Below are 14615 nucleotides of genomic sequence, written 5' to 3' on the forward strand. Positions count from 1 at the left end.
TTGAATATTTTAAAGAAATTAATCAAGAACATAAAACACAACTAACACAGCTGCGGTGGTTCTTCCAAGGACATCTTTTTGATATAGCGCTACGTAGCGAAATTATTAAGCGGATTGAAATATTAAATCAGCTCGCATATGACATGGAATATCTTAACCAGCGAGTAATTCAGGCAACAATTGATCACACTGATACCGACATACATCGTAGTAAGCAAAAAATTTTAAACTTCTTTAGAATACCAGAGGCGAATCTATCAAATTTTAAACATCCTTGGTATAACGTGCCCGAGTTAAGAAAATCCGTCACCGACCTCATCAATGAGTCCTTCGATGACATACTCGCACAACACAGAAAAACACTACCGGAGCCAACTATACTCAGGCACAACAATAACACCGAAGGGCAAGGCCGTCATGTATCCCCGGGCATCGTAAATATAACTTCAGTGGTCGCGGTCAATCTTGTGTGTGATGTCATCGATGGCAGTTACAGCACAGACACGACATTATCAAATCAAGCCCAGCAAGGATTTATTCTTCATTCATTTACTCCGAAAGAACCACCTGGATTTCTGATTGTGCAAGAGCCAATCAATCCGGTCTATCTACGATGTCATAATCCATGGCTGACCAGAATAAATTTCACGCTGACAGACCAGTCTGGGAATCCCCTTGATTTGCGAAATGAAACACTACATATTAGTCTCCTAGTGAAATCCTAGGATTTCCAAGTCTTAAGACTTTCAATCGTGAAACGATTTCCAATTAATAATATTATATTATAATAATGTCCTTGAAGAAAAAATGTGATGATGATTTCATTGATGATAGCAGTGATAGCAGTGATGTCACCGACGACGACGACAGTGATGATGATTTCATTGATGATAGCAGTGATAGCAGTGATGTCACTGACGACGACAGCAGTAATGTCACCGTCAACATAAAAAATATTTCAATAAATTATTTTAAACAATAAAAAAATATATTGAAAATCGTTCACGATTTCCACAATTAATCAAGCAAGTATCATATAATGTATCACCGCGTGAAATGTTTCATACATAATAAAGAACTTCTTGATAGCGCTGTCAAAACCGGAAAAGTTACCCCGGAAAAAATAATTGTTCATATATACGGTCATGACGATTTTATACTGACTCATGCACAACTGCAAGTATTGATAAAAGAGCATGTTATGATCGCGCATTGCGATATACATCAAATCCTCGAGTATATACGCGTATTTAGATCGTAGATTAGATTTATATAAATCTTAAATATGTACCACCACACCGATACTTTCGTGTATGACAAACAAGCACTCGAGCAAGCAGTCAAGGCTGCATTTGCACAAGAAGAAATTAACGTTAAATTGCTTATACGGAGAAGAAGATTTCTTACTAACACATCAACAGTTAGATAATCTCACACGCGAGCATATTACCGCAATAGTATGTGACAGAGATCAAATTCTCAATTATGCACACTCCTGCATTGAACCCAACCGACTAATCACCTTGATTTCGTCATCTTGATTTTGTTGTCATCTTGATAAAATCCTTGACTTTGTCACCTTGATTTCATCCTTGACTTTGTCAAGGGGAAGTAAAAAAAATATATTACTTTTTTTTACTTTCGATTTCATTTCCAAGTACCTGATTTCATCCTTGACTTTGTCCCTGATTTCATCCTTGACTTTGTCAAAGGGAGGTATTTACTTCCTCGTCATCCTTGACTTCGTCAAGGGACATACAATGTTTCAATTTTCTAACGCGAGTATTTATTATCTTTTTTGTTTCATACTCGGCTGCCAATGCCAACCTAATCTTTTCAATTGCACGAGATAGTGAAACAAATTCATTTATTTGTGCTTCTTCTTCTACTGTGACCAGCGATTTATTCAAATTATTTTGAATTTTTTTTATGAATCGATACTGAGCAGGAAGAATATAACGCTCTGCGCGCTTAGCTTCATGCAATGATTAAAAATCGGACATAATTGTTTCAGGATTTAGTGATAAATTAAATCCTTGTTCTTTTAAATTTTTAAAGCATCAATCACATTATTGATATTTTCGTAATTCATATATATAAATATTATATATTTAAAAGAAAAAACATCACATCTCCTTGAGCCTCTAGGGTGTCTTATAACATCCTACCAAACTCAGGAGCGGAAACACGACCCCCATGTGAGCCCCTAACCTGTCAAATAACAGTCTAGAGAGCCCAGAGGGTGTGTTTGAGAGAGAGACGAGACATTCCCCGTATTGAACCCCCTAGCTTACCTGATGATATGCTAGCAAGGTTCATATAGGGACAACACACAACATGTAGTATTTACATCTGTAAAGCTTCTAAATTGCCACCGCATTTTAGCAAGCTTACAGTAGTATTTTACACTATATAACTTAATTCTAACTTATCCTAGGACTGTAAAGCTTCTAAATTGCCACCGCATTTTAGCAAGCTTACACAGTAGTATTGTAGACATATATTATTTACATCTGTAAAGCTTCTAAATTGCCACCGCATTTTAGCAAGCTTACAGTAGTATTGTACAGACATATAGTAGTAACTAAGGACAGCACAACATATAGTAAGACGACTTATCCTAACGCAGTCATTTTCTACACTCAACAGCGGGACAATACCATCCCAAAAATCAACCCCTGGATGGACGCAAAAAGCATCCGCCATGGGCGGATATGAGGGGATGGTATTGATTGCTGTTGAACTTCGAAGACTCCGTCTTCTAATAGGATCGTATCGTATATAGACCGACTGATACTTGGAAGCTCAAAAATAGCTCACGCGATGGGCGTGACTTGTTTAAAATGTTTAAAATGTTTTTTCTTAAATATGATCATGTGGAAAAATACAGATGAACCATAACCCCGAACAAGTGTAATAAAATAAAGATTTTATCCGCAAAAAAAAAGATAAATAGACAATTACGCCTTTATCCCTGACAAAGTCATTCTTGACTTTGTTAAGGAATAAAGGGAAGTTATTTACTTCCTTGTACACAGAAAACCGTCTGCTCGCTGTGTTACCTGTAAAGAATATACCGCTAAGCCGTGCTCGATAAATTTACCTGTAATGACATTGCACAAAGGGAGGGAACTAATTGCATGAGATATGCCTAACGGAGTTATCTCCGTTTGGAAAATCCTCGGATTATAGCAAAGTACCTAACAATAATGAAAAGCAATCTTTTGCTTATTTTTTGACAGAGCAGATTTGGTCATATTTTTCGCCACGGAGTGTATTGAGAATCTGTGAATATCAAAATACTTGCCAGCTGAGTTCATAGATGGGAATATTTTTTCTTCATTCGTATCTAAATTTATGGATAAAATTGCTTTGGCTCTTTTATTGTTACAGCCAGTATTACCAGCCCTGAAATTTTGGCTTTGCGTCACAGCTCTTAAATTGGATAAATTATTATTAAGTTTCTGTCCATCAATGTGATCAATTACAAGACCGTCTTTGATTATCCCAAAGAAAAACTCGAACACGAACCATTGATTATAATAATTTTTCTTTCCAGCAACCTTAAATTTAAGATAACATGTATTACTAACAACACCAACTGGTTTTTTCAATCTACAGTGTCTGACTATTCCCTCGCGAGATGCTTCATAATTTTTAATGGTTGGATGTGAGACAAATTCTTGGCTCATTTATACAATAATATATTTGTCTAATTTATAATTTGTCCGAAAACTTATTTAAATAATCGCTTTCGGATTTCAGCGCATCTCCATTATCTTTTTTATTGTAATATCGCTTGAGTTCACGGTATCGCTTTCCTCCGAAACCCGCACACAACTGCGTTTTATCTCTGACCCCAATACCACATCGCAGGCATGGTATAGGTCCTGTGCTTCCTCGTTTGATGCTTTGTAGGTGTTCACCGCAGAATTCCTTCCTGCAGGACTTATTACAGACTGTTACAGATCCAACTTTTAACCACTTGCAATTATTCATTTGTATATATAATATTTCTTATTTAAATATTTGTCTTAAATATAATATGGAGGAGTTTTCCAGGTTATCTGCAGTTGAAGCCGGGAGATTCGATCTTGACAGACTAACCCGGGACTTACGACGACAATCCCTGACTGATCTATTTAATATTATCAGGAATGCCAAAAAAGAATTCCGCGACGACGGCGCATCTGACGTGTGGTCGTCATTTAGAATTATCCGCGACGATTCTGTCAATGTCGTTGATAAAGTCATCCATGCTACAATGAATGATGCACGAGCAAAAACAATTATTGATTATCTCCCCCTTGATAAACATCAAGGTGGTCGGAAATATTTTTTCAGAATAAAATTTATTGTGCAAGCAGATTCCGATACTTGGATTATCCGTGACAAAAATGACCCTGTCCTTGATAATGGAAAGACGGTTCTGTTAAGTAAAGACTCCAAACCAGGAATGCTGACCGGGATTGATAAACCATATTACGCTCGAGCGTATCCTGTGACCGCAGTCATTTATGGAATCTATCCAATAAAAAAAAAAAAAAAATTGATAAACTCACCCCCATGAGAACGTCGTTGGCGCTGAATTGTGTAGCCGAGCGAGTAATGGAACATTTTAAAACTGCGATAGCCGGAAACGGTTTGTCTGCGTTAAGACAGTCCAAGATAACAGCGTGGGCTGAGCGGGTCAAACACACAGGAGCGTCAATAAACGATGTTGCCAAGCTAGAAAGCGCATTAAGAATTCCCATAACCGTAACAACGATAACAAAGGAAGTATTATACAAATCGAAATATAATCGATACGGGGCTCCAATAAATATTATTGATCATAACGCTCATGCTTGGACTAACGCAGTTACGATGTTTCCGCAGGATCGTGTTGTGAAATATTATCAGGGAAATATATTTGATGCTATCAAGCAGATAAGCAAAACCGACCCTATGTCGATGTGGTTGTTTAAAAGCTCCGAAGATTCCGAGTATGATCAATTTGTAAAACCCAACGGTGAATTATATCGGATGGAGTCGTTGCAACAACAAATGAAAAAACTCGCAGAGAAATATGTGAAAATCGAAGAAAACACCGAGCAGTTATTGGTTAATTGTTTTACAATTCCGAGTGTTGCCGATCACGCTGCAAGAGAAAGAAATTCATGGAGACCAACCCGAAGTCAGTTTCTTTCGGATATACAATTAAGTTGTGTCGAGTATGGACACGGCGGTTTGTGGAATACCCGGTATGACTACCGGGATATGATTTCCGTGGATATGATTGCGTGTTATCCGGGAAGCTTTCTCGGGATGGGCGAGTGCTGCGAATACTTTAAGCGATTTGGACATCCCACGAACTCGATGACACGAGTTGATATAAACGGTCCTTTACCCGATTTTGACTTGACAGGATTTGCTCGTGTAACTTCGTTTGAATTTTCCGCGGTACTTCATCCGTGCTGTTATGTTTGGTTTGGCAGACACTTCAGTGAAAAGCGCTGGGTACCAATAGTGTTATTGCGATATATGCTTGACAGCCGAATACTGGTATCGTTGACTGTCAGTGAAGCAATCATATCATATGGACCGCAGACCTCAGTTTGGTTACCAACACCGGAGCGTATCAGTGTAGATGAAGTTATTAGCGAGTATGCACGAGAGAGTCCAAATACTCCCATGGATGTCATTATTAAAGAAGCTCCTAAAGGTCTCAAGATCAAACTTAGCAATAGTGAAAAAACAGCAAAAGATCTCGGACGAAGAATAATCGGTAAATTTACTCAAGGTGGTGCATATGATCATAAACTACATCACTCGCGACTGATTATCGATGATGCTGAATTGGATTTTATAATTGCTGATGCCGTTGCGAGAAATATATTTTGTAATCGGGAGGATGCTTACTTGTCCGACGGGAAAAAGTTGAGCACAATTGTAAGTTATATCGACGGAGAATCGCCTCAATACACACATCTAAGATCTTCGATGCTGGCTTATGTTTCTATAAATTTGCTATCAATGATAAATCGATTTCCTGACACCGCAGTTAGAGTTGCAACGGATTCATTTTATATCAATAAAAGATACTTAGAATCACTGGCTCGTTTTACAAAGAAAGTCGAAGACTTTTACGATGAATCATGGAGTTCGTGGAGAATAAAAGCGGAGATGTTACATGAATATTGTGAATCCGCTGATGTTACAATTAAGGATAATTATTGGAAATCAGAATTATCAGAAATGTCGAACGCACCATCTGTGCATGATCCAATCACCAGACACAAAAACATTTATTTGAACGGACCGGGTGGGTCTGGTAAGACAACTCGAGCGATTGAATTATTTCGAAATTCAGATATGATTGTGCTAACACCTACACACAGGCTTGCCAGGGAGATGAAACAACGAGGAGTCAATTCTTGTACTTATCACAGCTTTTTCAAATACAGCGGCGGTGTGTGGACGTCAGATCGAATGGGAACAAAATATATTCCCAAGAAAATAATTTGGGATGAGATATGTATGGTGCCGTTGGATACGTTAAAAACATTTCTTGATTGGCTGCTAACAGCGAATACTGCAGTGATAATGTGCGGCGATCACGGTCAGCCACCTCTGTTTGTTGGAACATCCCCACATTTGTGGTTAAAAGATTTTGTTGATTATTACGAAGAGATAACTGATGATCATAGAGCACTTGATGCAACGTTGAAGGAATTTAAAACATTAATCAGATTACAACCGAATAAAATTCAATGTGAAATTATGCTCGAGATGATTCCTGAAACTTCAATGAGCGACTTTTGGAGCGCGTGGAAACCAATCGATTTGATAGTGGCAAGTAGAAAGATAGTCAAAGACACACTTCAACAACAGCTATAAATTTCAGTTACAACAAGAAAAGTTTCCAATGCTGCCAGTGCCGTTATGTTATAGACCAGCTGATACGCGGTTGCAGAATATAGATGTTGATATTCCTGGGGCAGAGTCAAGGAAACAGAATTTAGTATTGAATGATATTGTGTTAGTTGATATTAATGCTGTCAAAGATGCACTAAAAATGAATAAATCCCCGTGGACGCTGGGATACGCAATGACAATTCATTCATCTCAAGGACTAACCATCAGTGATACAATTGTCTGGATTGTTGATGATCGAATCGAAAGGTTAAACTTGATCTATTTGGCTGTGTCCAGAGTCAGAAGAATATCTCAACTGCGAAGAATTGTCTTGGAAGATTCAATAGCTGATAAAATTAATAATGAAAACAACAGCGACATAATAAAAAGAAAACTCGCTGGTTACAAACAAAGTGACAAAAAAATAATCGCGATTTCGACCTCGATGATGACTTCGTTGTTGCGCTGAAACAACAGCAGAATAATCACTGCGCGAGCTGTAGTTGTATAATGCTATGGCAGTATTCGAGTAATAATCCAAGACAATTCACCGTAGATAGAAAAGATAACAGTCGCGGTCATACACGTGATAATGTGATGTTGACCTGTCTTGAGTGTAATCGACGTAGAGGCGCTAGTGCTAGTTAAGTGATCGGGGTGGTAATTGTGTGTCCTCGGGAATTACTTGTAATTGCTCACGTGTGAATCCACGTTGAGGAGCAGTTGAATCCATCCTGTAGATTGCTGGTCTACCAGTGGATCTTGTTATGTTAGATATCTTGTGTGTGGTAACACTCCAAATGGGATCAGTCGCTCTTCGTTTACCGCTTTCAAGTTCACCTGGTTCATATAAATATCTTACAGTGACATGACCTAATATTGGCTGCGCTGAAGAATCACGTCGTACGGGTATATGATATTTTGTGATCGCGATGGCAGGTTTCATGTTGGTTGTTCGAGTTATTTCATTATTTAGCGCAGCAATCACACTTGGTAATCTTGCAACCCATTCACGAGATCTCGTATCCTGAATAAATTCCTTCGCGTACTGATATCCAAATAACCGCTCAGCAAGTGTTCGATTAAATCGTTCAACAATTGCCTGATCACGGTGAATTTCAGTATGCCCTCGTCTGATGGTGACATTATGTTGCTTCATCGTTGATGATACTGCACCTTGAAATTCTTTGCCAGGATCAACTTGTAATAAATGTGGCCATCGCAGACCACTCTGTGGTCCAGCACCTCGTTGATAAATTCGTTCAAACGCAGAAGCAACCTCAGGTGATGTTTTAGTTGTTAAAAGCTCAGCATCTTTGTATCTACTTGCAACATCAACTACAGTTAACGAGTACTTGTATGTGTTTTGACGTCTTCGGATTTTAAGTGTATCATGTGGCAGAAATAATATGATGAACTTCATCTGGCACACTAACATTGAAATGCGCAAAGTGAATTTGTTTAGGACGCGGTAGATAAATTTGCCATATTGCCTGTCGGGATAACCACTTTTTAGCAGTAGCTCGCGTAACTTTTGCTGCTTCAGCGAGTTTACTAATTGCTGCGCTACCTCTCCAATATCCCTTTGGGGAATAACAAATCGACTCCATTATATACCAGCACCTAGCGCTAATTTACCTTTCATTGCAGATTTTATTAACCAGGATGCTAACTTTTCTTTAAAAGATTTATCAGTGATGGCATTTAACGCATGAATTAATTTCACATCCCGCGAGATGGCGCTGTTGCAAATCCTTACTTCGGTAAGCTACATCATGAGCATGACACGCCTTATCAATAGCATTTATCGGATATTCATCTGGTTTTGGTTGATCTAAGGCATCTAGTCTGATATCAAGTCGGGTTCCAGGACCACAGTAATTATATCCTGGAAGATGTTTTTCTCCTGGGTATTTAGCCCATGGTGTTCCTGGCAGCTTGGCTAACATGGCTGCGATATCACCTTTTTTTTACTTGACTTTAATTTTGGCTTTGGTTTTGGCGCTGACTTTGGTTTCGGCGCTCCACCTGACGGAATAAATTTGAACTTTTTTGTACCGCATCGTTCACACTTGCCTGTAAGCGCAGATCGATTATTTTTTGTTGTAATCGTTGTTATCTCCGCAGTTGGGGTACGTGTTCTACATTTCACACAATATAAATCCATATTATTTTATAATATATCTAATGGAGATTACTGACTTTTCTGCTACAAAACGACGAGAGCCAATCAAACATAACTCAGTGCTACCAACTACTGTCCGAATGATTATTATAGGCCCATCTGGGTCGGGTAAGACGCAGTTGTTACTTAATTTAATAATGAAGTGGATGAAGTGGGATAAGTTGTATTTGGTAGCACCATCTGTGGACGATCAGCGATGCTACAACGTGTTAAAAGATTGTAATAAGAATGCAGCGGCGATAAATGAAGGTGATGATGTTATTGAATTTATTACTGACATCGATGAGTCGCCGGGTATCGATAATATTGACGGGAGCGTCAATAATTTAGTCGTGTACGACGATGTGATGCTGGACAAACAAACAAACCCTGCCAGGATATTTTCACGCGGCAGACATAAAAACGTGGATGTGATTTATGTAACTCAACGATATGCACAAATTCCGAAAGTGATCAGAGATAACTAACATTCTTGCGCTGTTCAACGGCGTTGACGTACACAAGTTACGAAATATTCATCAGACTTGGTGCAGCGGCGACATGAACATGAATAAATTCAAAAATTTCTTTAGTCGTGCTCAGGCAAAACCACATGGATTTGTAACAATAAATTTACATGATCCTCGAACACGGTATCGAGTTGGGTTAGATATAATTTTTAACTAGACAGCACGGCGACGACAAGAAAACTCTGCCAGGGACTTTCACAGAAACACTAGTGTTGAAATGCTAGTATTTCAGCAGCAGAGAGGGTAAACACCCCCGAGTGTTTTCGTAACATAGACCCTTGTACCAAGAAATAGTTGTATAGGTAGATATTTTCATGAGATAACTCTTCAAGTCAGCGGAGAAAGCCTATTTTGTCATGTTTTTCTAACTTGGAAGAGTTTATTTTGTGAAAAATAATATCTCTATCTAAAATGTCTTCGATAGAAGGCTCTGTTAAGCGAAATACTTTGTGGAATTCACCCTCTCTGCTGCTATAGTACATACACATTAGAGTCTTTGGTGTGGCAGTTTCCAACTTCATGACTGGGTTAATTCCATTTTATTTCTTGAATTCACTGGTTAGTTCAGATCCGTTATTATTTTGGGCATCGTTTACTTTACTGATAAACATTACTCAATATACGTGAGGTTTTAGGACATGAAATATATTTGAAGCACACGTATAATTTTGCATGAAGAAATTAATCACCGTTACATGTGTAGAATGTTTTACAGGTATATCCAACATGGTAGTGGAAACAAAAATGAACCAATATGTTAGTGTAGTTTCCATTTCTTACACAAACAAACATTACTGGCAATTATGCAATCGTTCACATCTATAAATCTAGACAAATAGTTTCGTGTTGGAATTCAGTATGATAAAAGTCTGCGGCGAATAGATCAGAAGGACACAGAAGCAATGGAGCTAACGACGGATTTAATCCCATCTCAAGCTTTAAATTCACTCAAGGGCCTTGGTCTCCCGGTAGCATTGGGTTGGAGCCTAAGAGCACAAGCGACACGAATGACTTTGCTCTTAATTTGGGAAAACAACTCAGAAGAAAGGAATAACACTCCCAAGAGTCGAAGAGGTGTAAATTCGAGGAAACACAGGGAGCAAATGCAACCCCAGTTGCCCTGGGCATCTACTACGAACAAAGAAATCAACAAACCACAGCAGTCGACTGAACCAACTATTTCATCTAAAGAAACACAGGTGGGATCAGACCACGATCTGGAGAAAACTTAACAAAAACAAACAACTTTCGTGAGTGTTTTTGCCAGCCCACCCAAGGACATCGACACCATCTAAATTTATAACATCTACTCCTACTACACCCGCTAAAATCCAGCAGGTCAGTACTTATAGGTTACTTCATTTGTATGGAGAAATATGAACCAGTTTTTCGAATGGAAATACTGCACGACCTTGGGAGTGCAGTATATCCATCCAACAAAACGGGTTCATATTTTCCATTACAAATGCAGTAACCTTTTAATTATATGCTATTTTTTTAATTATACCTAATGCTTAATTATGGTAACAAAATACACTGCATGAACAAAGTAACCGAATGTTTGCCGCATTCCAAACTAAATACACAGGCTCATATTCATCATTACACAACAACATAATTACTGCGCACATAACTCCGCCCAGATAAAGTTGAACTTAATCGCGCGTTCGACATAACCTTCGAATGAAAATGGCGTGTCTAGTGAAAATTGAAATTCGGAGTCATAGTGTGAATGAATAGATATTGGTATTTTTTCGAGTCTACAAAATTTCGTGATTATGGACTGGATTTGTATGTGACAATTCCACATGAAATACATTTGATTGAGGAAGCTAGGGAGAACCGTGTTGAAATTTGCAATTGTGTTTCTGATTCTGTCATTGAAATCATAATGTGGGGAAAAATATGAAGTCTTTCAATTGCAATTATCAAAAGGACGAAGTGGAATTTAATGATTATTTCATTTTGAGTGCAGTAAGGTGGATGTAATTGCACTTATCATCGAAATTACAGTACAGTTTGAAATATGTAATCAAGATTGAGAACCATTGACATGGCTCATGTAATTCGGATTTGGAGAACTAAGAAAGTACATTTTGAGGAAATTCAGGAAGTAAAACTAAGTATATTTTTTTGCCATTCGTATCACTAGTTAAGGAAGACAGTATATGACTCGTCACTTGTATGTTATTTGTAAGGACGCTTTCTTGCGTCTGTTGTATACTGTAGCTAGCCTAAATCCGAAACATTGCATCAACGCAGAATGTGCCAAAGCAGCTGGTGTGTGGCAGTCCACGACACATCTGTTTTAGTTCATTCAGAAACAAATTTAAACAACCACAACGTAAATCGCCTCTTATGTGAGTGTACATGATTTGTTTACAAATCAAAAGTGCTGGCATCTGCGTCCATTGCTTGTTTACAATAGAAAATATTTCCATCATGCACGTGAATGCAATATGTGTATTGGCGCGCGGGTTCAGTATCGGGTAATAATGTTTGATTCTGACAATGTAAAGTTAAAGGGGAAACAAATGAGCATATAATAAAGAAAAAGTACTCAGCGACGTACACGAACTCCTAAACACTGCATGGCTAGAACAAACCGGCGGAAAAGAAAATCACAGGATAGATGAAGCAAAGAAAACCCGGGAAAAAGAGACAAAGGGACAAAAAGTTCAAATCGAGGAAGACAGCGATCCAGATATAATGAAATTACACGCCCTCGGTCTGCATGAAGCCGTTTTAGACCCTACTCAGAGTAATTTATCCAGGCTGTCAATTGTGTAGCTTGGAGATCATCTAGAATTAAAACACACTGGCCACAGCAATAGTACCACGGTAGGGAAGTACTCTACCGCAGCTACAATGATGCCTTCACACAGTACCCTGTGTCGACCCTGACAGATGCCGATTTTTTAATACAACATCATGGGCTAGAGGTACTCCTTCCCCACTCGGCAATACAATGAAACCTGGACCGCTGAGAAATTATGTGAAGCCGAATCCAGTCGACATACCTTCAAGAATCCTGCTGGAAAAATAGCCTTTCTAAGGGTTAATTTAAATTACCTCTTATATAAGGGACCCATTTTAGCTTGGTTACCCAATTCGATAAAACCACACAAAACTGACTTGACCCTTTCGACCTTCGTTCAATTTCCAACTTATTTGACCTGATAGTGACTAAACTCTCAAATGTCGCTTAGACATTAATGATTTTAATAAAATTTTAGGGAATTTACAATGTACACTTTGTTCTAGATTTTAATTTTACGTTAGAAATATAGGAAAATGTTATAACTAATATGGATCTGACACTATTGCACAGGTGGCCTACACGTTATTGGTATTTAACTGTCTACTAGCACAACTGGACTGAATTGGATAAAATACCGGCTGGCGTTTTAGGGCGTGCACAAAATCCATGGCTGGTTTTCCAATCCCTTTCCTCTTGGCCTAGCTCGGACATCGTACCATTGACGGAATGTGGGACCATTTCCACCAGTCAAAAAACCAGTTGTCCTAATGTGACGTCGTCGCTGCCGAACGATCGGAGCGGACGTTACATACTGCTTGGGTTGATACCTGGTGCGTACAATCGCAGCTGAATCCAACTTTTAACATGAGTGTGCGTGGGTCCATTCCCCCTTATGTCAAAAGCATTTCGCTCAGATTGTTAAGGACTCTAATAGTCCTACAATCTGACGGCTTAAATTAAACAGTGTTATGAACACATAAAAGCCTGAAAGATGTGGCTCTCATTCCTTCCCCGAGGAGTGATTAAGAAGCATACTGTGTATGCCCTAAACAATCGTACATGTCCGGAAGGACGAAAACGACTATAATTCAACTAAGTAAGTAAGTAAGTATGATAAAAGTCATCCGACCATGTCTCAACGTATATATGTGCATACTTTTGTGGGTTTTTTAATGGTAATAAATGCATCTATACTTGGATTTCTTGTCAGTGTTAAGCATACCATGCAAAATACTTTCACTGTAAACATAAATTTGTCGATCTTTTTTATCAACGATTAATATTTGTATTAGTTTAAATAGATATTTCAATGTTGACATGTTGTATGTGGACACAATTAGGTGAGAAATGATTTATTGATGATTCTGGTTTTCGTAAATCATGATTAGTTTATATAAAACAGAGTTATTTCTCCTTTTTAAATCAGACAAATTATGTTCTTACACATATCCTCTTGTTACAATATCACACATATATTTTGCAGTGTGTACATATGACTATTTTAGACGTATATGGAAAAGAGGAATAATAGTAACTAGGTCAGTTCTATAAACGGGGTGACAACAAGGAAGTAAAAGAAACGCTAAAACATTCAAGTATTTGTAACCTAGCATCAATAGCAAGATGATATCTGATGATTTCACGTCGGTCTAACTCAGATGGTTTTGCTTGAAGGAAATATAGTACCTATTTCACAGTTTTTTCCAGTGAAACCTTTCTTGCATCTGCAATCAAAACTTCCTTTCGTGTTGATGCAATATGCGTTGTTGTTACAAACACTGTCTACATCTCCGCATTCGTCCACATCTGTAATAAAATATTACTCTTTTCGATCACATGCTTTTATTATTACACCATTCCAAGTTATTAACATTTGATTTCTTATCCTTTAAAGAACATATTGCATCGTACTATTATATGCTTTTAAATACTTTGATCCTTTCATGTCTGTAAATTGTAAATGATATTTATGGTATTTGTGATACAGCTGATACAACATGCTTAGTTATACTTAAAAAAGAAAAATATTTTTAACGCTGATCATATGACACATTTCATGCAAGTACTACTTCAACAGTGTTTTTAAATGTACATTTCGTCATATATCTTTTACAATATAAACCTTGCATAATTCGAAAGGATTTGTATTGGCAAAAACAAAACACAAAACATCGTGTTGTGTGTGTCTGTCCATGTTTGATTTTCATTCCTACTGCCGAAAACGGAGAGCATGATTTACACTACACAGTTGATATGCATAATA

The 14615-nt window shown here is 38.0% G+C and overlaps 1 protein-coding gene across 1 annotated transcript in view; it reads right to left on the minus strand.

The window, feature by feature from the left end:
• Nucleotides 1-13689: 13689 nt before the first annotated feature.
• LOC149807700 (E-selectin-like) overlaps nucleotides 13690-14615 on the minus strand; it is a 98835-nt gene continuing 97909 nt past the window's right edge. The window contains exon 10 of the mRNA XM_089959222.1: nucleotides 13690-14158. Within this exon, the coding sequence (XP_089815348.1) occupies nucleotides 14007-14158 (152 nt within the window). The 3' untranslated portion in view covers nucleotides 13690-14006. The remainder of the gene's footprint in view (nucleotides 14159-14615) is intronic.

Source organism: Sinohyriopsis cumingii, chromosome 1, assembly GCF_028554795.1.
Source record: "Sinohyriopsis cumingii isolate HCF-2022 chromosome 1, ASM2855479v2, whole genome shotgun sequence".
NCBI classification, from domain to species: domain Eukaryota; kingdom Metazoa; phylum Mollusca; class Bivalvia; order Unionida; family Unionidae; genus Sinohyriopsis; species Sinohyriopsis cumingii.